At 41.9% G+C, this 25,758-nt stretch overlaps 1 protein-coding gene across 8 annotated transcripts in view; it reads left to right on the top strand.

The window, feature by feature from the left end:
* The first annotated feature begins 1,042 nt into the window (after positions 1 to 1,042).
* Positions 1,043 to 25,758, top strand: part of LOC113270721 (transport and Golgi organization protein 1 homolog) — a 65,280-nt gene continuing 40,564 nt past the window's right edge. For 2 of the 8 annotated variants that reach the window (XM_057310846.1, XM_057310844.1), the window contains exons 1-3: positions 21,575 to 22,618; positions 24,578 to 24,641; positions 24,810 to 24,948. In XM_057310846.1, coding sequence (XP_057166829.1) covers positions 22,475 to 22,618; positions 24,578 to 24,641; positions 24,810 to 24,948 — 347 coding nt within the window. In that variant the 5' untranslated portion in view covers positions 21,575 to 22,474. Of the gene's footprint in view, positions 1,268 to 21,573; positions 22,619 to 24,577; positions 24,642 to 24,809; positions 24,949 to 25,758 lie in introns of those variants that run through there. The other 6 variants (XM_057310848.1, XM_057310849.1, XM_057310845.1 and 3 more) reach the window with 5 other exon arrangements.

The raw sequence follows: 25,758 nt of genomic DNA, 5'->3' as shown, positions 1-25,758 counted from the left end.
GGTTCCCTTAACAGATTATGCCCCAAACAAATATGCTGGAGGCCCTGGTCTGTAATGAAATATTTTGCCAAAAGGTCTTGTTTTGCTTCATTATCTCCACTTATCCGGCTACACAGGGCCTCCTCTATGTTGTGGAGTTTTATGGTTTTCATGTTTTATATGACCTATCACCTTTTTCCATCAAAACCAAACTATCCTGTTTCCTTGTGCCTCAGAGCACTGCTGAAAATCTAGTAAGCGATTTCCAGTATAGAAGAATGACTGGATTAGTGCCATTCCTCCCACAGTTCTGATCTTTGCAATGATAGCTTAACTCAAAAGTGCTCTAATGGTAAACAGGTATTTTAGGCCATACCATTTAGGTGGAAGGACTGCAAATTGAGGACTTTTAATTTCATAATCAGCACACCTATGCTCAGTTTCAGTCAGTTAGGTGTCTGACTCTTGATTTTGGCTCAGGTCATGATCTCATAGTTGTGGGATTGAGCCCTGTGTCAGGCTCCACACTCAGTGGGGAGTCTGCTTGAGATTCTCTCTTCCTCTACCCCTACTCCCGATCTTGTGTGCTCTCTTTCTTGCTTTCTCTCTCTCTCAAATAATAAATAAACTTTTAAAAAAATCAGTCAGAAAAAGATAAACATTCAGATTTTAAAATGGGAAAAGACAGTAAACATAAGAAAAACTTCAATCTTACTAGTAATCAAAGAACAAGTAAGATTAACATGAAATATTTTTCACTTCTCACATTGGCAAAGAGTTAAAACCTGATAATATCCAGTGTTACTTTTTCCTTTACTGTCTGAAAGGGTTTTTGTAATTTTGGTGTTATTTCTTCCATAAATGTTTGATAGGATTTGCCAGTAAAACTACTTGGGTCTAGGGCTTTCTTTCTGGTAAGGTTGTTAATAATTATTTCAGTTATTAAAATAAATGTTGGAGCATTCAGATTTTTGTTTTATTTTGTGTGGTAAGTTACATTTTTCAAGGCATCTTTCCATTTCATCTATGTTGTTGAATTTGTTGACATAAGACTGTTCATTGTATTTTCTTGTTATCTTTTTTAAATTTTTTTTTATTTATTTTTAAAGATTTTATTTATTTATTTTGACAGAGATAGAGACAGCCAGCGAGAGAGGGAACACAAGCAGGGGGAGTGGGAGAGGAAGAAGCAGGCTCAAAGCGGAGGAGCCTGATGTGGGGCTCGATCCCATAACGCCGGGATCACACCCTGAGCCGAAGGCAGCCGCTTAACCGCTGTGCCACCCAGGTGCCCCTGTTATCTTTTTTTTAAAAAAAGATTGATTTATGTATTTTATTTTTTTATTTTTATTTTTTTTAATAATGATTTTTTATTATATTATGTTAGTCACCATACAGTACATCCCCGGTTTTCGATGTAAGGCTCGATGATTCATTAGTTGTGTATAACACCCAGTGCACCATGCAATATGTGCCCTCCTTACTACCCATCACCGGTCTATCCCATTCCCCCACCCCCCTCCCCTCTGAAGTCCTCAGTTTGTTTCTCATAGTCCATAGTCTCTCATGTTTCATTCCCCCTTCTGATTACCCCCCCTTTCTTTATCCCTTTCTTCCCCTACCGATCATCCTAGTTCTTATGTTCCATAGATGAGAGAAATCATATGATAGTTGTCTTTCTCTGCTTGACCTATTTCACTTAGCATTATCTCCTCCAGTGCTGTCCATGTTGTAGCAAATGTTGAGAACTCGTTCTTTCTGATAGCTGAGTAATATTCCATTGTATATATGGACCACAATTTCTTAATCCGGTCATCTGTTGAAGGGTATCTCGGTTCCTTCCACGATTTAGCTATTGTGGACATTGCTGCTATGAACATTGGGGTGCATATGGCCCTTCTCTTCACTACGTCTGTATCTTTGGGGTAAATACCCAGTAGTGCAATGGCTGGATCATAGGGTAGCTCAATTTTGAACTGTTTAAGGGACCTCCACACTGTTTTCCAGAGTGGCTGTACCAACTTGCATTCCCACCAACAATGTAGGAGGGATCCCCTTTCTCCACATCCTCTCCAACAATTGTTGTTTCTTGCCTTGTCTATTTTTGCCATTCTAACTGGCGTAAGGTGGTATCTCAGTGTGGTTTTGATTTGAATTTCCTTGATGGCTAATGATTTTGAACATTTTTTCGTGTGTCTGTTAGCCATTTGTATGTCTTCATTGGAAAAGTGTCTGTTCATATCTTCTGCCCATATTTTGATTTGTTTATTTGTTTCTCGTGTATTGAGTTTGAGAAGTTCTTTGTAGATCTTGGATACCAGTCCTTTATCTGTAGTGTCATTTGCAAATATATTCTCCCATTCCGTGGGCTGCCTCTTAGTTTTTCTGACTGTTTCCTTGGATGTGCAGAAACTTTTAATCTTGATGAAGTCCCATAAATTCATTTTATCTTTTGTTTCTCTTGCCTTTGGGGATGTGTCATGAAAAAGGTTGCTTTGGCCGATGTCATAGAGGTTGCTGCCTATGTTGTCCTCTAGAATTTTGATGGATTCCTGTCTCACATCGAGGTCTTTCATCCATTTGGGGTTTATTTTTGTGTATGGTGTGAGATAGTGGTCAAGTTTCATTCTTTTGCATGTAGCTGTCCAATTTTCCCAGCACCATTTATTGAAGAGACTGTCTTTTTCCCACCGGATGTTTTTTCCTGCTTTATCAAATATTAGTTGCCCAAAGAGCCGAGGGTCCATTTCTGGGCTCTCTATTCTGTTCCATTGGTCTATGTGTCTGTTTTTGTGCCAGTACCATGCTGTCTTTGTGATCACAGCTTTGTAGTACAGCTCGAAATCCGGCATTGTGATGCCCCCAGCTTTGTTTTTCCTTTTCAACAGTTCCTTGGAGATTCGGGGCCTTTTCTGTTTCCATACAAATTTAAGGACTGTTTGTTCCAGTTCTTTGAAAAATGTCCTTGGTATTTTGATCGGGATAGCATTGAAAGTGTAGATTGCTCTGGGTAGCATGGACATTTTAACTATGTTAATTCTTCCAATCCATGAGCATGGAATATCTTTCCATCTTTTTATGTCTTCCTCAATGTCTTTTAAGAGTGATTTATAGTTTCTAGAATAAAGGTCCTTTACGTCTCTGGTTAAGTTAATTCCAAGGTAACGTATGGTTTTTGGTGCTATTGTAAATGGGATGGATTCCCTAATTTCTCTTTCTTCGGTCTCGTTATTCGTGTATAGAAATGCAACTGATTTCTGAGCATTGATTTTGTATCCTGCCACGTTACTGAATTGCTCTATAACTTCTAATAGTTTGGGAGTGGATTCTTTTGGGTTTTCCATATAGAGTATCATGTCATCTGCAAAGAGAGACATTTTGACTTCTTCTTTGCCAATTTGAATACCTTTGATCCCTTTTTGTTGTCTGATTGCTGTTGCAAGGACTTCTAGTACTATGTTGAATAATAGTGGCGAGAGTGGGCATCCTTGTCGAGTTCCTGATCTTAAGGGAAAGGCTTCCAGCTTTTCCCCATTGAGAATAATATTTGCAGTAGGCTTTTCATAGATGGCTTTTATGAGATTGAGAAATGTACCTTCTATTCCTACACTCTGAAGGGTTTTAATCAGGAAAGGATGCTGTATTTTGTCAAATGCTTTTTCGGCATCGATTGAGAGGATCATATGGTTCCTGAGTCTTTTCTTGTTGATATGATGTATCACGCTGATTGATTTGCGAATATTGAACCACGCTTGCATCCCAGGTATGAATCCCACCTGGTCATCATGGATAATCCTTTTAATGTACTGTTGGATTCTATTAGCAAGTATCTTGTTGAGGATTTTGGTGTCCATATTCATTAGGGAAATCGGTCTGTAATTCTCCTTTTTGAGGGGGTCTTTGCCTGGTTTGGGGATCAAGGTAATATTGGCCTCATAGAATGAGTTTGGTAGCTTTCCTTCTGTTTCTATTTTTTGAAATAGCTTTAGGAGAATAGGTATTATTTCTTCTTTGAATGTTTGGTAGAATTCCCCAGGAAAACCGTCCGGGCCTGGAGTTTTGTTATTTGGAAGGCTGTTTATCACTGACTCAATTTCTTCATAATTAATTGGCCTGTTTAAGGAATCAATTTCTTCCGGTTTCAATCTTGGTAGTTTATAGGTTTCCAGGAAGGATTCCATCTCTTCCAGATTGCTTAGTTTATTGGCATATAGCTGTTGATAAAAATTTCTAATAATCCTTCCAATTTCAATGGTGTTCGTCGTGACCTCTCCTTTTTCATTCATAATTTTAATAATCTGGGTCCTTTCTCTTTTCTTTTGGATAAGTCTTGCCAGTGGTCTGTCAATTTTATTGATTCTCTCCAAGAACCAGCTTCTAGTCCTGTTGATCTGCTCTACTGTACTTCTGGTTTCTGCTTGATTGATTTCAGCTCTAATTTTGGTCAACTGCTTCCTTGTGCGTGGATTAGGCCTGTCCCTCTGTTGCTGTTCCAGCTTCTTGAGGTGAGAATATAAAAACTGCATTTTAGATTTTTCTATTCTTTTGAGTGAGGCTTGGATGGCTATGTATTTCCCCCTTAGGACTGCCTTTGCAGTATCCCATAGGTTTTGGACTGTTGTATTTTCATCCTCATTGGTCTCCATAAATTGTTTAATTTGATTTTTGATTTCCTGGTTTATCGAGTCATTCCTGAGCAGGATGGTTCTTAGTCTCCAAGTGTTTGAGTTTCTTCCAAATTTTTCCTTGTGGTTGAGTTCCAATTTCAGAGCATTGTGGTCTGAGAATATGCAGGGGATAATTTCAGTCTTTTGGTATCGGTTGAGACCTGTTTTGTGTCCCAGAACATGGTCTATTCTTGAGAATGTTCCATGGGCATTAGAATAGAATGAGTATTCTTTGGTTCTGGGGTGTAGTGTTCTATATATATCTATGAGGTCCAACTCGTCGAGTATGGCATTCAAAGCCTTTGATTCTTTGCTTAGTTTTTGCCAGGGTGTTCTGTCTATTTCTGATAGTGGAGTGTTGAGGTCCCCTACTATTAATGTTTTTTTATTTATATTTCTCTTTATTTTGGTTAAGAGTTGGCTTGTGTATCTTGCTGCTCCCCTGTTGGGGGCATATATATTTATAATTGTCATATCCACTTGTTGAATACTTCCCTTAAGAATAATATAGTGCCCTTCTGCGTCTCTAACTATAGTCTGTAGTTTAAAATCCAATTTATCTGATATGAGAATTGCTACCCCAGCTTTCTTTTGAGGTCCATTTGCGTGAAAGATGGTACTCCATCCCCTTACTCTCAGTCTGAATGCATCTTTGAGTTTGAAATGAGTCTCTTGTAGACAGCAAATGGATGGGTCATGTCTTTTTATCCAATCTGCAACCCTGTGGCGTTTTATGGGATGGTTCAAACCATTTACATTAAGATTGATTACTGAGAGATATGATTTTAATGTTGCCATGTTGCCAGTAAAGTCTTTGTTTGTATTGGCTGTGACTTTCTGTTCTGTATCACTCTTAGGGCCTTTTTACTTTTATAGAACCCCCCGTAATATCTCCTCTAGGGCTGGTTTCGTGGTTACAAAATTGGTTAGTGACTGGCGATTCTGAAATGTCTTTATTTCTCCATCAATTCTGAATGACAGCCTTGCTGGATAAAGGATCCTTGGCTGCATGTTTTTCTCTGAAAGAGCTTTAAAAATGCTCCCCCAACCCTTTCTCTCATTCCAGGTCTGTGTAGACAGGTCTGACGTAATTCTGATGCCTTTGCCTTGGTACGTGAGAAATTTCTTTGCCCTGGCTGCTTTCAATACTGTATCCTTGCATCTAATATTTGCGAAATGCACTATGACGTGACGTGGCGTAGGTTTGTCGTGGTTGAGCTTGGGAGGGGTCCTCTCTGCCTCTTGGACACGAATGTTTGTTTCCCTCGCTAGATTAGGGAAGTTTTCAGCTACAATTTGTTCAAATATCTCTTCTAGGCCTCTGTTTTTCTCCACCCCCTCGGGGATGCCGATGATTCTAACATTGGATCGTTTCATTGAGTCAGTAATCTCCCGTAACCTACATTCGTGGGCGTGGATTTTTTTAAGACCATCTTCTATTTTCATTTTTTCCTCTATTAACCCATCCTCCAATTCACTAACCCTGCTTCACTTCCTCTGCTTCTGCGACCCTGGCCGTCAGAGCCTCTAGTTTTGCCTGCATTTGGCTCATAGAATTTTTAATTTCTGTCAGATTCGCTCTCATTTCTGTCCTTAGGGATTCTATATTCTCAGTAACCTTTTCGTTAATAGTTTTTTCAATTCTACTCATCATTTTGACCATCGTTACTCTGAATTCCATTTCTGATACTTTGGTTACATCCATATCCATTATTTCTGTGGCAGAGGCCATAGACTCACTGTCTTTTCTTTGCTGGGGGGGGCTTCTCCTTCTTGTCATTCTGATGAAGAGAGGTTGCGGGGTTTCTAGAGCCCAAATTATTGACTGGGTCCCCGGCCGTGCCCCTTGTTTTATAGGGATATTAGGGATGTGGGCTTCTTCTTTAAAGATTTTATTTATTTATTTATGTGGCAGCCAACCAGCGAGAGAGGGAACAGAAGCAGGGGAGTGGGAGAGGAAGAAGCAGGCTCCCAGCGGAGGAGCCCGATGAGGGACTCCTTTCCGGAACGCCGGGATCACGCCCTAAGCCGAATACAGGCGCTCAACGACTGCGCCACCCAGGCGCCCGGGTTGTGGGCTTCTTGATTTTTCAGCCTGCCTTCTGGGGGAGGGGTCTGCCGCGCCGATACTCAGGCAGCCCTGTTTGGGTAGAGTCTCGGCGTCCCGGCGAGGGGGGATGGGGATGGGCACTCCCTGAGCCGGTATTTCCAGGCTTTTGTTGTCTGGCGGCTTTCCCTGGCGGTTTGCTGTGCCTCTTCTGAGAGTCAGAGCAGCAGCGGCCAAATTTCAGCCTCTGTCACGGAACAGAGGGATTGCGGCCCGTTCTCTACTAATGTTCTGGCCACTTTAACTCTGTTTCTGTTGGTGCTGCTCAACCCTGCAGCGTCCCGGGATGTGCGCCCCACACCCGGCGTCCCAGCCCTCACTTCCAGGGCCGGCGCGTCTCTGTCCTTTGTGTTTCTAATGCCGCCAGCCGCCAGCCGCCCCGCGCCCGCTCCCGGATCTCCCGGTCTCAGTCTGGATCCAGTGAGCGCACCGGGATTCCGGTGTTCCGCGAGATGCCTGGTGGCACGCACCCGGCTCACGGTCTCAGTCTGCTGTTTTGCGGGTGCAGTCCGTGAGCCCCACCCACTCTCCCGTGCAAGTGGCTACCGCTTCCCAGCGCCCGAAGGCGGCGGCTCCCTCCCCCTTCCATTTATCTTCCGATATCTGTGCACGGTTTCATGTCTCCCCGCTTCGTACCTCAATACTCAGCGCCGGAGATGTTCATTTGTAGAGATCCAGATGCGTCTTCCTGCGTCTCAGGCTGGTTCCGTGGTTGTTTAGGCTGGTCTGGTACCTATCCAGCTCGACTCGGAGGACCGGCTGAAAACGGTGTCTCCTACTCCTCCGCCATCTTAACTCCCTGATTTATGTATTTTAGAGAGAGAGTGTGAGAGATCAGTAGAGGGGTAGAGGGAGAAGGAGAAAGAGAATCTCAAGCAGGTTCCCTCTTGAGTGCAGAGCCGGACGTGGGGCTCTATCCCATGACCCTGAGATCACAACTTAAGCCAAAACCGGCTGAGGCCAACACTTAAACAACTGAGCCACCCAGGCGCCCATATCTTTTTAATATGTGTAAAATCTATAGTGATAACTCTTTTTTTTATTTCTGATATCGGCACACAAAAAAATTTTATGTTGAAGGATGATTGTCCAAGTGTTTTGTAAAGTAAAAAACTGAAAAACAAAACAAAAACCAACCTCCAACAATAAGGGATTAGTAAATTAAAAAATTTTATCATCTTGACAGAATGAACTACTACATGGCCCTTAAAATTATATGAAAACTATGATGAAATAATACTGCATGCTTACCAGGACGACTAAAGTTTAAAAGATTCATAATAACAAGTGTTGTTGAGGGTATGGAGTAAATAGAACTTTTTATAAAAGTTTTTCTTTAAATTCCAGTTAGTTAACATATAGTATAATATTAGTTTCAGGTATAGGATTTAGTGATTCAACACACCAAACAACATCCAGTGCTCATCACAACAGTACGCTCCTTAATCCCCATCACCTATTTCACCCAACTGCCCACCCATCCCTGCACCTCAGGTAACCATCAGTGTGTTCTCTGTAGTATGTCTCTTTCTTGGTTTGCCTCTCTCTCTTTTTCCTTATGCTCATTTGTTTTGTTTCCTAAATTCCACACATGAGTGAAATCATATGATATTTGTCTTTCTCTGACTGACTTATTTCACTTAGCATAATTATGCAAATGGAACTTTTATTCAACTTTTATTCAAATTCCACTGTGGTAGGAGTATAAACACAGCATCTCTATTTTATTCCTGATTTTAGTAATTTGAGTCTTCTTTTTATTTTGATCATCCTTTCTAAAGATTAGTCAATTTTGTTAATCTTTTCAAGAAATACTTTTTGTTCAGTTGATTTTCTTTTGTTCTTTTTTTCCTTTGTACTGTAGTTGACTTTCCTTATTGTTTTTTTATTCTCTATTTCATTTATTTCCTACTGTGAACTTTATAATTTCCTTCCTTATGGCTGCTTTGGATTTAGTTTTCTCTTTTTTTTTCCAGTTTCTTAAAATGAAAGATTAGGCTATTGACTCATGATCTTTCATAGTTTTTGAATGTAGGCATTTACAACCATAAATTTCCCTCTTAGCACTGCTTTAGTAGCATACCATAAGTTCTGGTATGTTGTATTTTGTTTTCATTCATTTCAGGGTATTTTCAAATTTCTCTTGTAATTTCTTCTTGGACCCATTCATCATTTAGTAGTGTGTATTCACGTTGATTTTTCCATATTTGTAAATTTTTCAAATTTCTTTATGTTGTGGATTTCCAATTTTATTCCATTATGATTAGAGAACATGCTTTTTATTATTTCAATCTTTTTAAATTTATTGAGAGTTGCTTCCTGGCCTAACATATAGTCTGTTTTGGAGAATATTTTTTGTGCACTTGAGGAAAATGTGTGTTCTGCTGTTGTGGGGTAGAATTTTCTATAGATCTATTCATTCTAGTTGATAAAATAAAGGAAATTTTCAACTTTTCATGTATGTGGGCCCTGCTTCTGGGCTTCTAGGAAAGCTATACCTTAACTTTTACCAAGGTCAAAATGACTAAGCAAAACCTCTAAGCGTGGGCTCAGTTTCTGTCCCCAGCACACATTGTATATCTGTTTTATTAAAAATATTACCAAAAAGGAAAATTCCAAACTAAAGAAAAAGAAAAAAAACAAAACAAAACCCTAGTCCCCATAAGATTAAAGTCCTACAGCCTTGCTGCACATACTAAAAACATAAGATAAAGTCTGTAACTTTCTGGAATGTTCTTGGTTATGATGATTTATAACTCTTTATATAAAAAACCCATATATAACCCTGCACCAAATGTTCCTTCCTTGGAGTATTTTCTTCTTTGTGAAGATTATGTATCCTGGACAGGTATCTTGGGCTCAAATAAAATTCTTCTCCTTTCTCTTTAAAATTTTTAAATAGGTTTGTTTATTTTATGTCAACATAGTTGTTTTACAGTGTTATTCAACTCTCCTATTTCCTTGTTGATCTTTTGTCTAGTTGTTCTAGTGATGATTAATAAAACTGGGGTATTGAAATAGCCAACTGGGGAATATACTTTTGAATACAAAAATAAACTTTATAGTAATGAGACTGCTTTTCTTGGTGACCCTTTCCCAAAGAATTATCATAAAATATTTTTAAGCAGAAGCTATACTGTTAAAACAAAGGTATAGGCTCCCCGCCCTCCCCCAGTTATTTGCGGTGGGAAGGTGAATGTTGTGCTACCTTCTTACAGAATTCTTTCCTGATTCTCTAGCTGAAAGAAGTTTCTCTTCCTTCTGAACTCCTTAGCAATTTATCTAGGATCTTCCTGATTGCATTAAATTGCTCCTTCATTGATCTCATCTCCCCTAGGGGTCTTTCAGCCACTCTAAGGGTAAGAACATTGTCTCATTCACCTTTATAACACTGGCATCTAGCTCAGTGATTTTCATTCTCTAGACTTTTGATAACATTTCAGTATAAGTGTTAAGAAGAAACATATTAGAGGTCCCTGGGTGGCTCAGTTTCTTAAGCACCCAATTCTTGATTTCCACTCAGGTCATGATCTCAGGGTTGTGAGATTGAGCCCAGCTTTGGGGCATGGAGCCTGCTTAAGATTCTCTCTCTCCCTCTCCATCTGCCTCTGCTCCCCACTCATGCACTCTTAATCAGTCTCAAAAAAAAAAAAAAACCCAAAAAAATAAAAACCCCAAAAAACGAAAAACCTATATCATTGCTATTTGCCCAAATAGTGGTTTTTAAAATGTATTGTTTTACAGGGCGCCTTGGTGGCTCAGTCAGTTAAGCATCTACTTTCAGCTCAGGTCATGATCTCTGAGTCCTGGGATCAAGCCTTACGTTGCACTCCCTGCTCAGCAGGGAGCCTGCTTCTCCCTCTTCCTCTCCCTTTGCCCTCCCCCCAACCATCTGTGTGTGTGATCTCTCTCTCAAATAGATAAATAAAATCTTTTTTAAAAAGTATTTTTACTGTCCATGCTACCCAGAGCAATCTACACTTTCAATGCTATCCCGATCAAAATACCGAGGACATTTTTCAAAGAACTGGAACAAATAGTCCTTAAATTTGTATGGAACCAGAAAAGGCCCCGAATCGCCAAGGAACTGTTGAAAAGGAAAAACAAAGCTGGGGGCATCACAATGCCGGATTTCGAGCTGTACTACAAAGCTGTGATCACAAAGACAGCATGGTACTGGCACAAAAACAGACACACAGACCAATGGAACAGAATAGAGAACCCAGAAATGGACCCTCAGCTCTATGGGCAACTAATCTTTGATAAAGCAGGAAAAAACATCCAGTGGAAAAAAGACAGTCTCTTCAATAAATGGTGCTGGGAAAATTGGACAGCTACATGCAAAAGAATGAAACTTGACCACTCTCTCATACCATACACAAAGATAAACTCCAAATGGATGAAAGACCTCGATGTGAGACAGGAATCCATCAAAATCCTAGAGGAGAACATAGGCAGCAACCTCTACGACATTGGCCAAAGCAACCTTTTTTCATGACACATCTCCAAAGGCAAGAGAAACAAAAGATAAAATGAACTTGTGGGACTTCATCAAGATAAAAAGCTTCTGGGGCACCTGGGTGGCACAGCGGTTAAGCGTCTGCCTTCGGCTCAGGGCGTGATCCTGGCGTTCTGGATCGAGCCCCACATCAGGCTCCTCCGCTATAAGCCTGCTTCTTCCTCTCCCACTCCCCCTGCTTGTGTTCCCTCTCTCGCTGGCTGTCTCTATCTCTGTCAAATAAATAAATAAAATCTTTAAAAAAAAAAAAGATAAAAAGCTTCTGCACAGCCAAGGAAACAGTCAAAAAAACTAAGAGGCAGCCCACGGAATGGGAGAATATATTTGCAAAGGATGCTACAGATAAAAGACTGGTATCCAAGATCTACAAAGAACTTCTCAAACTCAGTACGTGAGAAACAAATAAACAAATCATAAAATGGCCGAAGATATGAACAGACACTTTTCCAATGAGGACATACAAATGGCTAACAGACACATGAAAAAATGTTCAAAATCCTTAGCCATCAGGGAAATTCAAATCAAAACCACACTAAGATACCACCTTATGCCAGTTAGAATGGCAAAAATTGACAAGGCAAGAAACAATTGCTGAAGAGGATGTGGAGAAAGGGGATCCCTCCTACTTTGTTGGTGGGAATGCAAGTTGGTACAGCCACTCTGGAAAACAGTGTGGAGGTCCCTTAAAAAGTTAAAAATGGAGCTACCCTATGAAATAGCCATTGCACTACTGGGTATTTACCCCAAAGATACAGATGTAGTGAAGAGAAGGGCCATATGCACCCCAATGTTCATAGCAGCATTGTCCACAATAGCTAAATTGTGGAAGGAACCGAGATACCCTTCAACAGATGACCGGATTAAGAAATTGTGGTCCATATATACAATGGAATATTACTCCGCTATCAGAAAGAACGAGTTCTCAACACTTGCTGCAACATGGACGGCACTGGAGGAGATAATGCTAAGTGAAATAAGTCAAGCAGAGAAAGACAATTATCTTATGATTTCTCTCATCTATGGAACATAAGAACTAGGAAGATCGGTAGGGGAAGAAAGGGATAAAGAAAGGGGGGTAATCAGAAGGGGGAATGAAGCATGAGAGACTATGGACTCTGAGAAACAAACTGACAGCTTCAGAGGGGAGGGGGTGGGGGAATGGGATAGACTGGTGATGGGTAGTAAGGAGGGCACGTATTGCATGGTGCGCTGGGTGTTATACGCAACTAATGAATCATCGAACTTTACATCAGAAACCAGGGATGTACTGTATGGTGACTAACATAATATAATAAAAAAACATTTTAAAAAAAGTATTATTTTACATGTGGTTAAAAGTATGGACTGTGGAGCTGGGGTCGAGATGGCAGCATGGAAGAGTCCTGAACTCACCACCTCCCATGAATACAATTCTACAGCTGCATATGGAACAGTTCCCTCTGAAAATAACCTGAAAATTAGCTGAACAGTGTCTCCACAACAAAGGATAAAAGGGCCACAAGTAAGTAGGTAGGAAAGGCAGAGACACGGTCTCACAAGAAACCCTACCACAGATGTGGTGACCCATAGTCAGGAGGATCTCATAATACAGAGGATGTCCTTGAGGAGTGAGGGGTTTGTGACTCATATCAGATACTCCAATTCTTGGGACCTACACCAGAAAGATGAGCCTCTGAAGCATCTCACCTTATACAAAATAAGGCTTACTTCCTGAAGAACCATAGGGCTTTAAGGAAAAGGAAATCTGCTCTAAATGGGCTCACATACAAATGCACATTCACCTGGGACCCAGCACCAAAGCAAGAATTTGAAAGTTGCCTAGACCAAATGCAAAGGGGACTCGTTTGTTAATCTTAAAGCTTCTACCAGAGAGGCAGGAATTCATAGGGACTCTCTATAGGGATAAAGGTGCTGGCAGGCACCATTTTTGCATTCTCCTGCCTTGTAGGTACCAGTGCTTCTGGGCCATTTTTGCAACCTCCACACTCCCAGCCCACTAACTCCAGTGGGAGGGCCTTACTTGGCACATCCCAGCTGTAGCCGACCATCCCAACCAGGCTGGCTGAGCATGCTGTCCCCATGCACCACAGCATGGCCTATTCTGCCACAGCCAGCAGGCACATGCAGCCCACACAAGGGATGCCTCTTGGGCACCTGGCTTTGGTGGCCAGGAAGGATTGCAGGGTCTGAAATAATCAGAGAGATAGCGCTTGACCGGCTGTCTTCCCCAGGGCACTGCACAAACAGCAGACAGAAACATACCCCAGTCTTTGTGGAAAAGGCCTATTTTCTTGTCCTGAAGCTTCAGCGTGAGGGGCAGGCTTTAGGTGTGTCACACATCTAGAAGTTCCGGAGGAGCTCCCAGGGAACATGGGTAGAAAGATACCATATTAGCATCCTTCCTTGGCCTTGCCACAGTTTGCTGACATCTCCCAGAAATGAGCTTATACACAGTATAAAGCCACAATTTTTGCTACTATTGCCCAGAGGACACCCCCAGAACTCCTGTTCTGGAAGTCATCAGGGTTTACAATTGTGGACTCACGAGACTGCATATATTCACATGCTTTAAAAGCTGCTGCCTTAGGATCTGGCTTACAATTAGCCGGAAACTAGGTGACACCTGAGATCCCTCCTTTTGGAACAGTGACAGGTCTTAGCACACCCTCAACAACTGGGATCTATCAAGAGCAATCAGGTTACTTAGACAATTACAAAGGTCCAAGAAATAAAACCCAGAGCAAGGTTGAATGATAACTTTCATCTTCTATAGCCACTCCTTCAAGACTGGGAGAAATTGCTGTTTCACCTAATACATAGAAACAAACACAGCAGGTAATGAATCATGGAACTTTACTTCAAAAACTAGGGGTGTACTGTATGGTGACTAACATAATATAACAAAAAATTATTATTAAAAAAAAGAGAAAGAAATAGACCTTAATGAAATGGAACTAAGTAAACTACCTGATAAAGAGTTGAAAGTAATGGTCATAAAGATGTTTACCAAACTTGGGGGAAGAATGAATGAACACAGTGAAAGTTTCAGTAAAGAGATAGAAAACATGATAAAGTAGCAAACAAGTCACAGAGCTGAAAAATACACTAGATGGGCTCAATAGCAGAATAGACAAAGGAGAAGAATGGATCAGTGACCTGGAAGATAGGGCAGGGGAAAACACCCAAAAGGGCAGTGAAAAGAAAAAAGAACTTTAAAAAGTAAAGCTAGATTAAGGGAACTGTGGGGCAACATCAATCTTAATAACATTCACATTATAAGGATTCCAGAAGGAAAAGAGAGAGAGAAAGGAGTGGAAAATTTATTTGAAGGAGAAATAAAGAGTTTTCCAGACTGTTATATATATGCAGTATGTTGTATGTGAAGCTTGTTTTAATCACAAAGCAAAAATCTATTACATGTTTATGCGCCCAACATAGGAACTCCTAAATATATAAAACAAATATTAGCAGACCTAAAAGGAAATTGACAGCAAACAATGATAGTAGAGGATTCTTTTTTTTAAAAAAATTTTATTTATTTATTTGAGCAAGAGAGAGAGTAGAGCAACAGAGAGAGAGCATGAGTGGGGGTAAGGGGCAGAGGGAGACGGAGAAGCAGACTCTCTGCTGAGCAGGGAGCCCAATGCGGCACTCGAGCGCAAGATCCTGAGATCATGACCTGAGCCGAAGGCAGATGCTTACCCGAATGATCCACCCAGGTGCCCCAATAGTAGAGGATTCTAATACCTCACTTATATCAATGGATCCATACAGAAAATCAATAAGGAAACATTGGCCTTCAATGACATTTTAAGCCAAGTAGACTTATTTGACACAGAGAACCTCCCATCCAAAAGCAGCAGAATATACATTCTTCTCTAGTGCACATGGGAAATTTTCCAGGAGAGATCATATGTTAGGCCAAAAAACATGTCTCAATACATTTAAAAGATTGAAATCCTATCAAGAATTTTTTTCTGACCACAATGGTACGAAACAAGAAATCAATTACAGGAAGAAAACTAGAAAAATCACAAATATGTGGATATTAAACAACATGCTACTGAACAATAATTGGATCAAAGAAGGAATCAAGGGGGAATTTTAAAAAATGACTGGTAACAAAAGAAAACGGAAATGCAATAGTCCAAAATCTAGGGGATGGAGCAAAAGTGCTTTTAAGAGGAAAGCTTATAGCAATACAGGCCTACCTCAAGAAACAAGAAAAATCTCAAATAAGGAATCTAACCATACACCTAAATGAACTAGAAAATTAAGAACAAATAAAGTCCAAAGTTAATAGAAGGAAGGAAATGTTAAAAATCAGCATGGAAATAAATGAAATACAGACTAAAAAGGCCATAGAAAAGATTAATGAAACTAGGAGCTGGTTCACTGAAAATATAAACAAAATTGACAAAACTTTTAGCTAGGCTCATAAGAAAAAAAACAGGGGCTCAAATAAATAATATCATAAATGAAGGAGGAGAAGTTACAACTGCTATCACAGATAGAAAGGATCATAAGAGACTACTAGAAAAATTATACACCAACAAACTGGACAACCTAGAAAAAAATGGATAAATTTGAGCAGATCTGGAGCTCAAAGCCGTGTGTATCTGACAACAGAGTTCATGCTTCGCATGTTAGGCTGTGCTGCCTCATAGAGAGTAGACCGGAGGGTGCCTGCCAGTTAGGATGGGCCAGATATTACTGTGCGTAACTAAGAGCCCTGTGTCTTAGCGGCTTCTAATGAGGGAAGTATCTTTCTTGCTCCTGCCAGACACCCACATGGTCTTCCTGGGACCAGGATAAAAGCAGACCCACCGTAGGTAACTGCCAGGTGCTATATGAGATGGACAGAGGGGATGCCAGACTCAGTTGTCCCAAGTGTTCTGTTTGAGGTGGCACCCCTCACTCCCACTCACATCTCACTGGCCAGAGCATGTCACAGGGATGCATCTAACTTCCAGGGTCAGATGACACACTGACATGCTTGGTGGAGCCTATTGGGACCACCACATGGTGCCACCCCCTCTAGGGGACTGTGCAGGGGCAGAGGGGGGGCATGGGGCATTGGTAGGAAATGACGGCAGGACTAAGTCAGGATGAGTTTGCTTTATCCTTGACCAGGTGGAATTTGTCTCAGAGCTGCCCAAAACCATCAGGCAAGATTAAAAGAAGTGACCTTTGGAAAAAGGAGTTCAGTCAGATGTAATCAGCAAAACCCTCAGAAACCACTGTGTCATCTTTGCCAAATCCCTGGCTGCCTCAGTTTCCCCACTATGGAAAGTATGAGGAGGGAAGTGATGGACATTGATTTGTAAGAGCATCACATTCCAGCATTTTTGTTCTTTTAAATTAATATCAGTTACTCTCCTGCTTCCAAGTCCCCGAGTGAGCGCTCAGAATGTGGCTGGGGTAATAAAGTGACATCAGCATCCAAGGGGACTTGTGTTGTGCTTTTATTCTGTGAATGAACCAGTGCCAAATGCTGTCCCTCCATGATTCTCCCCAAGCCCCAGCAGAGAGGCCTCTCGGGCCAGATTCTCCTCCTGGTTCCAGGGGCCCTGGGTGACTCCTTTTTGTCTATTCCACAGCCAGGACACAGAGATCTGGGGAGGGACCCTTCCTTGGCCCCAGGTGTCCACCTCTGCCTGGCTTGCCCATGCCCTGCTAGAGGGTGAGGTCAGGGCCAGAGCTAGTGAGGTGGCTGGAGAAGGGGAAGGGGCCGAGGGCAGCCCAGCCTGGTGAGTCCACTTGGCTGCCAGACCATTCTTCACTGCTCCATCCAGCCTCCCATGGATCTGCTGCCTCTGTTGCCTCTCAATGCTGCTACTGCTGCTGCTTCCAGATCCCACCCTGTATCAGCACAGGTGTGGGAGAGATCTGCCCTGTGGGGACCCAGGAATCCTGCAAGACTCCTCCAGCCCTTTCCAGGGGTGCCCAATCCCCCATTCCTTGCAAGGAGTCCAGGAGCTCCGTTCCTCAGCCCTCCCTAGGGGACCCCACTCACTCACCCTTCCCAGGGCCCAGGAATCCCTCAGGCTCGCCAGGGGCCCATAACTCTCCCCACACTTCATGACCTCCTCCTGCCATCTGGAGCCTGAGAGATGATGTGTGCTAGGTGGATGGGAGGCTGACACTGGCTTTGGGGACACTTCCTCACCACCATGAGTGATCTCACCTGTTTGATGCCCCCAAACTCTGTTCACTGCTTCTTCTTTCCCTGCTCCCTGTTCCAGTTATAATCAGGGTGACCCTGGCCATCCTTCATGGAATTCCCTAGTCCCCCTTATAGGCTGGGTCTCTCTCCCATTCACTTTTGGGTTAGTCTAACTCCACCCCTTCTGTAGCTGGTCTCTCCTTCTATAACCAGGACAGCCCAACTCTGGGGCTCTTGAGGTGGGCAGCGGCATCTAAACAGAATTTAATACTAATGTTTTGTGATCCTTCTTTTGTTTCTGTTTGCTTGTTTTTTTATCGTTTCTTTATATTTATGTTAAAGATACTGTTTTCCTAGTTTAGCAGAGCTAGAATGGTTCCTATTTACAAGAAATTTGCAAAATAATGAAGTGGTGGTTTGTAGAGCACTGATTTTCAGCTGCCTTGGGCCTGAATGAGTTGGGGAAACATTGTGTTAGTCCTAGAGAGAAACAGTTTAGGAAGTGCTGCTCAGGACAGGGCCCAGGAGAGATGATCACAGGGGTTCATCGAGTAACCTGGGCCCCTGGGCCTGCCCACCTGCTTGGCTCTCCCCACTCAGCACACCTGGAGCTGCCAGCTCTCTGGGTGTTGTCCCTGGATCTCCCAGGAGAGAAGCTGGTGAACGTTTTCTCTTAAAATGCTCTCATTCCTGTAGGTCCCAGGAGATCTCATGAGAGTCAGCTTGGATTGATTCCCTGTGTGGTTCATAATGTAAAGCCCAAGCTAATGGGTAGGAGGGTCATAGAGATAAGTGACAGTTCCACCGCTATTTGCGGTATTAAAATATCTTGGTCAATTAGGGATGATTTGAGACCACACCAATATCATACCAATATTCCAGGAATTTCTGGCCAGAAGACATATTTGATTATAATTTTATGATGCTCATTTCATTGAGTTCCAACATCGCTCTTTTTCTTTGGGATTTCTTTACTTATATTTTGTTTACAGAGGTACTTCTCAAATTCTAAACATACGGGAATTTCTAGTTAGCTTTTTATAGTGATTTCTAGCCCATTTTATTACCAAAATGTACTCTGTGTGATTTCACTCCCTGGAAACATTGAAATTTCCCCTGTGGACAAAATAAATCGGGTGTATTTTTGTAACTGCAATCTGTGTGCCTACAGTTAATGTGTCCTCCACAGTGGTATATGGATGTGGACAGATATATGGAGATAGCTGTGGGATTCAGATGGTTTGCTTTCAGGACCTACATCTTATGGATGTTCTATCTGCACTGAGTTGCTGAGAGGGGGCTGAAACCTCCCATCCTGCTTGTGTATTTGATTGTTTTTGCAGTTCTATCCTCCTTTGCTTTATATGTTGTTCAGCCAATGGCCTTAGGACGGGAGTTGGGAAAGGAAGGACAGAGCGCCCAGAAGAGGGAACAGGGACCTGGGTTGGGAGGGAGCAGAAACAAGAAGGTCTGCCAAAGTTCTAGAGAGGAACTGTCGTTGGGATGGCGCGGGGTGGGGCATCAGCGGGGAAGTGTTTTTTGAAAATGAGGTTACCTGTGGCATCCATGTTGATCTAGGGGCAAAGGCAGCTGATTGGTGGAGAGATTATAAAGGTTCTGGGTTGCTAAGGAAACGTTGAACCAGGGGAAGGCTTGGAGGAAGATGGATCCTCCTCCACTCCAACTGCTCCTGAGGTTCCCTGTACCTGCTAATGTGTCCTGCTGACCTAGTGATTTACTAACCTGCTGACCTACTAACCTTTCTGAACCCTCCTCCCTTCCTTTGAGTACTTAATCTGACACTGGCACTGTCCCTGACCAACTCTGAGAAACGTCTTCCCCAATCCTACCCTCTATTTCCACCCTATTCCCATCCCTAATTACCACCCTGTCCCCTTTCCCACCCTTCCCTACCCCTACCATCCCCACATCGTCCCCTTCACCATCTCCACCTCCTCCCTGGTGCCCCAGCACCCCTTGAAAGGGCCAGGAGATGAAGATGCAGAGGCTGCTCTTCTGGCTTCTCTTGCTCCAATGTCCCAGTTACCCAAACACAAATGTGAGTAAACATGGCACTTCAGTGGTGTCTTCCTTCTTTTCTTTTTTTTAAGATTTGATTTATTTAAGAGAGAAAGAAAGGGCACAGGTGTGGGGGGAAGGGCAGAGGGGGAGGGGGAGAGAGAATCCCAAGCCAGCTGTGCAGTGAGCCCAGAACCTGAAGAGGGGCTCAATCTCAGGACCATGAGATCATGCCTTGATCCAAACCAAGACTTTGTCACTTAACTGACTGAGCCACCCAGGTGCCCCAAAGCTGCTGGTAGTGTCTTCCTTCCTGGTGGGGTTTTTCCCCATGGTAGTTAAATAACAGCTTTTTTATGGGCTTCTCGATGGGAACTTCAGAAGAACTTCACATTTCCCTGAAGACCGAGCACCACAGGGCAGGTTTCTAGGTCAGCCTGAAGGGGTTGTGGCCACGGCCATCCACACCAAGTTCTACATCCTGTCTGTGCTGCTTGGTCCAAAACCCGCAGTGCTAGCAGGATGGAAACCTGAAAATACTAGGTTTATGGTGTCAAGAAGAAAGGATTTGTGAAGATACGAAAAGCCATTGAGCTCTTTGTCTTAAATTGGGAGCTTGTATGATATGTACATTTTATCTCATTAAAATTGTCTTTAAAAATGTCAGGAACTAGAATTTAATAGGAACTATGGGTATTAGATTAGCTTCTGGAAGCCTGGTGAAGCTCGTGCTTCAAGCCTTATAAGTTTAGGGTCCATCTTAAGGGTAGTTTGTTTTCCTATCAGCACATTGTTCATATTTGTGAAGTTTGGCAGCCCTGGGAACAGTGGTATCTCAAGCATTGGTTTTGGGACTAGAGTGTTAAAAAGTGAAATGTCCTTTGTGCTCTGTGCTTCCTGGTTTGTTGACTTTTAACAAGTTCTGAGTCAGCCCTTTCCTTCTGGTCTTGGAGGCTATCCCCAGGGACCCTGTGTCCCACCAGGTCCATGAGAGCCCTGAGAAGCCCAGCAGATAGTAAGTGACCACATCCTGCTGGGACATTTGTCATAGGAAAATCACTAGGAGTGGTGGGATCAGGACATGAATGAGTTGTTGTCCTTTCTTTGGCCATGTATGTGCAGAGTATTGATTTCCCCAAAGTAAAAAGGTCCTGAATGTCCTTAGGATTGTCCAAATATGAAGAAATACCTGGTTCCCAGTGTGAATGTTTCACTCTATCGTTAAAAAGTGAAAACCATACCCCCAGGAGAGAGAGAAAGAGACAGACAGACAAACAGGGAACACCCCTAGAAATAAGTAGACTTCTTTAGATTGGCTTGCACCAGATTCTTACAGAGGGATGTGAAAAGTGTCAGTAGTCAGGAAGGATCCTTATATTGAGGCAGAATCATCCCACACGAATACCTCCAGTCAAAATAGACTCTATTCCATTTCTTTTGAGTCTTCAAAGGAGGACATTTCTTAGTAGTCTTGATTGGAATTATTCCCCTCTACCCAGTCCGCATCTCATAGATCAGTTCAGCTTTCTCACCCTGCCTCATCTCTGGGCTCTTGCATAAACTCACTGGTCTTGCATTTCCACCCCCCCACCTGCTCATGGCCACTGTCTCTGAAAACCTAGTGTTATTGGCCCCATTGGATGTCATCCAGTTAAGAGTCAGCTACTGGTCAGCATCCAGACAGCTGCCAGATGTACCGAGTGCCCACGACTGGGGGTGTTTTACATTCATGACAAGATGGCCTCTGTCCTTTGTGCATTTGATCCCCGTGATCAACCATAGTGCTGACAGCTACTGCTCTCTTTCAGACAGTGGCTATTCAAAGACAGTGTATGTTTCCACCAGCACACATTTTCCTGACCTCAGCTGTGATGAGGCTGAAGATGGAAATGTTATAGATTTCAGGGGCTACTTTCTAGAGAGTTGTGTTTGCACAAAATTCATGCTTGGTGTGAATGAGTATGAATTGTACGGTGAGTGTCTTGTCTCCTAAAATACTTCTAAGTCTAGCTTTTTAAAAATGAGATGTGTTCTTTGTTTTGGTGTCCATATCCAGGAATTTTGTATTCTTTTAGAAGTTAAATTTCATAGTTGCTGCTGATAGATTTAGGTAGAATAGTAAGAAATAGGAGCATGAATTCCTTTCATTGGATTTTTGGAGATAAGTGTTCAAGTAACTTAAAATCTCACAGATTTCATCAAAATATACAAGATCACCTGATGATGCAGATCTTTATGTACTTCAGAAATCTGACATTTTGGGCTGTGATTCAGAAGCAAAGTGAGCATTGAAAGAAAACATCAATGTTTTCAGAAACCAAACAATAACTATAATTTATTTTTGTTGGAATAACAATCCCATGTTATATTAATGAGCTAATGAGCAGCCTCCTGTCGGTCTCACTTATGTCCTAATCTATAAACAGCTGTCCATATAACATTCTCATTTGTATCTCTAGTACATGTTTTATTCTTGCTTTCTCTTGTGTTTCCATAAATTTTGGGTGTATTTTTGGAAACGTTCCAAAGGAGTTTATCCAGGTCCTTCATGGATGTACAATAGAAGTCACTGACTTCTTACCTGCTCTAAGTTTACATTTACTTATCTTGTCTATTTTATGTTGGATTATAAATTCTTAAGTTCTGTTAGCCATACAAAAAATATTTGCAATGTGCTTGTAGGCAAAAGAAAATCTCTTAAGATTTGCCTATTAAATTTTTTCTACAGCTTCAGTGTGATATAATTTATGTATGATAACAACAGCTTTTTAAAGAATACAGTTTGTTGATATTTGACATAGGTAAGCAGCAATGAAACCATCACCACAGTAAGATGGTAAACACATTCTTCACTCTCAACAGTTTGCACCTGCTCCTTTGTAATCCCTCTGTCCTCCTCCTCCATGAGGAGGAATTTGAGAGGTGTGCTTACCTCTTAGAGGCTGGTGAGGGTTCGTAAAGGTGATTCTTTGTGACAGATATATTGTAATGTCTTTGAGATTTCCTCATTATCTCAAATGTTATTTCAGCTTGTCCACATTTTGCTTGACCATTTCATTCTTGGCCCTGATGGTGTTGGAATAATGTGGAACCTTCCCGTTATTACTGCCTCCCTGGGACTTTGTGCCTTTCTCATTTACATCTGGAGAACCATCCTTGCTGTAAGTATACTAAAGTACCTTATAGATACACTTGTAATCATAAGTAAGCAGAAAATTTTATAGTCACTGGACCTTTAATATGCATTCAGTAGTACAAATTTCCCTTTATTATATTCAATTTTCATTATCATTTAGATTGGGATATTTTATAATTTTTCTTGAAGTGCCTTCTGTGATCCATATGTTTTTTTTAAGTTCAAGCATAATTGGCAAACAGTGTAATATTAGTTTCAAGCATTCAACGTGATTCAACCATTCTATACACTTCTCTGTGCTCATCACAATAAGTGTACTCTCAATCTCCTTCACCTCTTTCACCCATCACTCCACCCAAATCCACTCTAACCCCTGTGTTCTTCAGAAGTGTGTTGTTTAATCTTCTTTTTTTTTTTTTTTTTGTCGTTCTCCAGCTATCTTTCTTTTCTTGATGTCTAGTCTGAGTCATTTGTGGTCTGAGAACATACTTCCTGTGATTTTATTCCTTTAGTTGTTCAGATGTATCTTATGGCCTCGAATATGGCCTCTCTCAGTGAATGTTCCATGGGAGCTTGAGAAGAATGTCTGTACTTCTGTTGTTGAATGAAGTATTCTGCAGATGTTAATGGATGCAGTAGATTGGTGATGCTGTTCAGTTCACCTGTGTTCTCATGGAACTTCTGTATCTGCTGGATCTGTCAATGACCAGTAAGAGGGTTTTGAATTCTCCAGCTGTAGTAATGGATTCATCTATTTCCATCAGCAATTCCTTCAGTTTCTGCCTCATGTACTTTGACTCTCTGTTGTTAATGCACGCACATTAGAAATTGTTGTCTTTTCAGAGAACTGACTGCTTTACCACTGAAATATGCCTGACAGTTTTCCTTAATCTGTAGTGTGTGTTGAAGGGTGATTTCACTGACCACAGGTTTCTAGTTTGATGATTCTTTTTAACACTTTAAACATTTCATCCTTCTTGATGGCATGGTTTATGAGAAGAAGTGTGATGTAGTTCTTATCCTTGTTCCTCTTGGGTAAGGTGTTACTGCTGCCCTCCCCTCCTTTCAGCACCCACCCTTAACCCCAACTCCAGATTATCATATGATTTCACTCATATGTAGAATTTAAGAAACAAAACAGGGGGTCATAGGGGAAGAGAGGGAAAAATAAGAAGAAATCAGAGAGGGAGTCAAACCATAAGAGACTCTTAACTATAGGAAACAAATTGAGGGTTGCTGGAGAGAGAGGTGGGTGGGGCAATGGGGTAACTGAGTGATGGACATTAAGGAGGGCACGTGATGTAATGAGCACTGGGTGTTGTATGCAACTGATGAATCACTGAACTCTACCTCTGAAACTAATAATACACTATATATTAATTATATGAATTTAAATAAAATCAAATTTTTAAAAAAGAGTTGACTGTTGCATTTTACTGTAATGTGGCTCGGGAGGCTTTTGGTCATTGGGTGAGGGGAGGGCAGCGTATTCGCTTGCTGTTTACCACAGTAGAGAGTGGGCATCTGGGAACTGAAACTCCTACTGAACAGTGAGCTGGAATTTCACTTAGGACCATCACGATGAGGTCTGCTATTTCAAGGACTAGGAAGTATGGTTTATTTCACAGCTAGGTAATTATCACATCGTTCAGCCCTGCCCTCCAAGATATGCAGAAAATCCCACAAGATACTTAAACGACGAAGGGCGATAGCCAGCCAAATTGTACAGTCCCTTCCACTCTTAATGCTGAACAGAGACTTTTCAATGTGAAAAAGGGAAGATTTTTTAAAATATATATTCCACTAAGAAAGCCATTGTGAGTTCTTTTCTTGAACTAGTTTCCACCCTCCTTACTTTCTCCTTGTTCTATTTATGCCTCAAGGGCTTTCTTTGTTGCACTGCATGATCCCGTTCTGTTAGGTGCACTCACATTGTTCTGTGATCATGATTTCTTGAATGTCTTTTCTCATATCTGTCTTCAAGGCCCAAGATGCATTGGCAGATCGAGAGTGGGGAGCCTTGGAGTCCAAAAAACATGTACTGAAGGGTATGTTATTTTTGGGGAAAGAAATCCCCAGATGCTGGCAATGAGTTTGCATTGGGAAGGGAAAGAATGCCTTCCTGCCTTCAAGGTCTTGCCCTTCTCCTTTCCCCAACAAAACCAAGTTCTCAGGTCACGTGCCCACTCATACAAAAGAAAACTCATCCTTTACAGAAAGCAAAAAGGTCCTGGAACAGAAGTGCAACGCCCTGAGTTCTTTGAAAGCAGCTAAGGAAGTGGAATTGAAGCTGCTAAGGAAGAAATTGGGTATCGTGGTGGATTTCTCTGAACGAAGAAAAGTGGCTGCCGAAGAGTAAGCTATTCCTGTGTTAATCGTCACAAACACTGTTGTATGAATTTATGTGGCAGCCAGGCTAGATAGTTGTAGTTCGTTGGGAATTGGATCTAGAGTATTTTTGCCAAATGCATTCTGTAGAAGTACCTGCCCTTCCTACCTTGATCTGTGCAACCTGCATTTTTGTTTCTGTTTCAACTGCTTGTCACACGTTGTGGTGTGATTCATTGGGGCAGAAGAGGGAAGGTACCAGCATTAATCACCTTGACACCTGTATCCCCTCTGGGTCCTTCTACATTGTCCTTTTGATTTCAGTCTCATCACATGTTCTTATCAGCCCTGAATTCGGTCAATTTTGTTCAGTATGAAATTTGGGTCAAGAATGTGTAGAGAAAAATGGAATTCTCTTGCTGCAGAAACAATGGGAATTTCTTTGTGGAAAGTGGGTTGGGGCTCCAGCAATACTGGATCCCTTCATCCAGTGTACAACTGAGATCATTCACTGCGGCCCAATCCCTAAGAAGGCCGGAGTATTTCCTGTCCACCCGATTTTTTACGTGTAACTCTCCTGGGTCCCAAGCAAAGCCTGCAGTTTCACTAGGACTCACCTTTGCTGGCTGACCCTGAACAGCACTTGTTTCCTTCTAAGACTGTGCTCATAAAGTCATTCAGTTTCTTTGCAGTTCACTTGCCTGTTCCAGAACTCATTGATGAGCCCTGGGGAGTTTGGCTCCCACTTCCAGGCTGGCTTTCTCCTGGGCTTCCTTCTTCTGCATCTGGTTCTCCTGTTTCTTCATGTGCTCTTTAGAAATTGGGTGCATTTACTCA

This window comes from Ursus arctos, unplaced genomic scaffold (genome assembly GCF_023065955.2).
Source record: "Ursus arctos isolate Adak ecotype North America unplaced genomic scaffold, UrsArc2.0 scaffold_125, whole genome shotgun sequence".
NCBI lineage: Eukaryota > Metazoa > Chordata > Mammalia > Carnivora > Ursidae > Ursus > Ursus arctos.
Note: the sequence above shows the minus strand (reverse complement) of the source record. Positions and strands in the feature narration are given on the sequence as shown.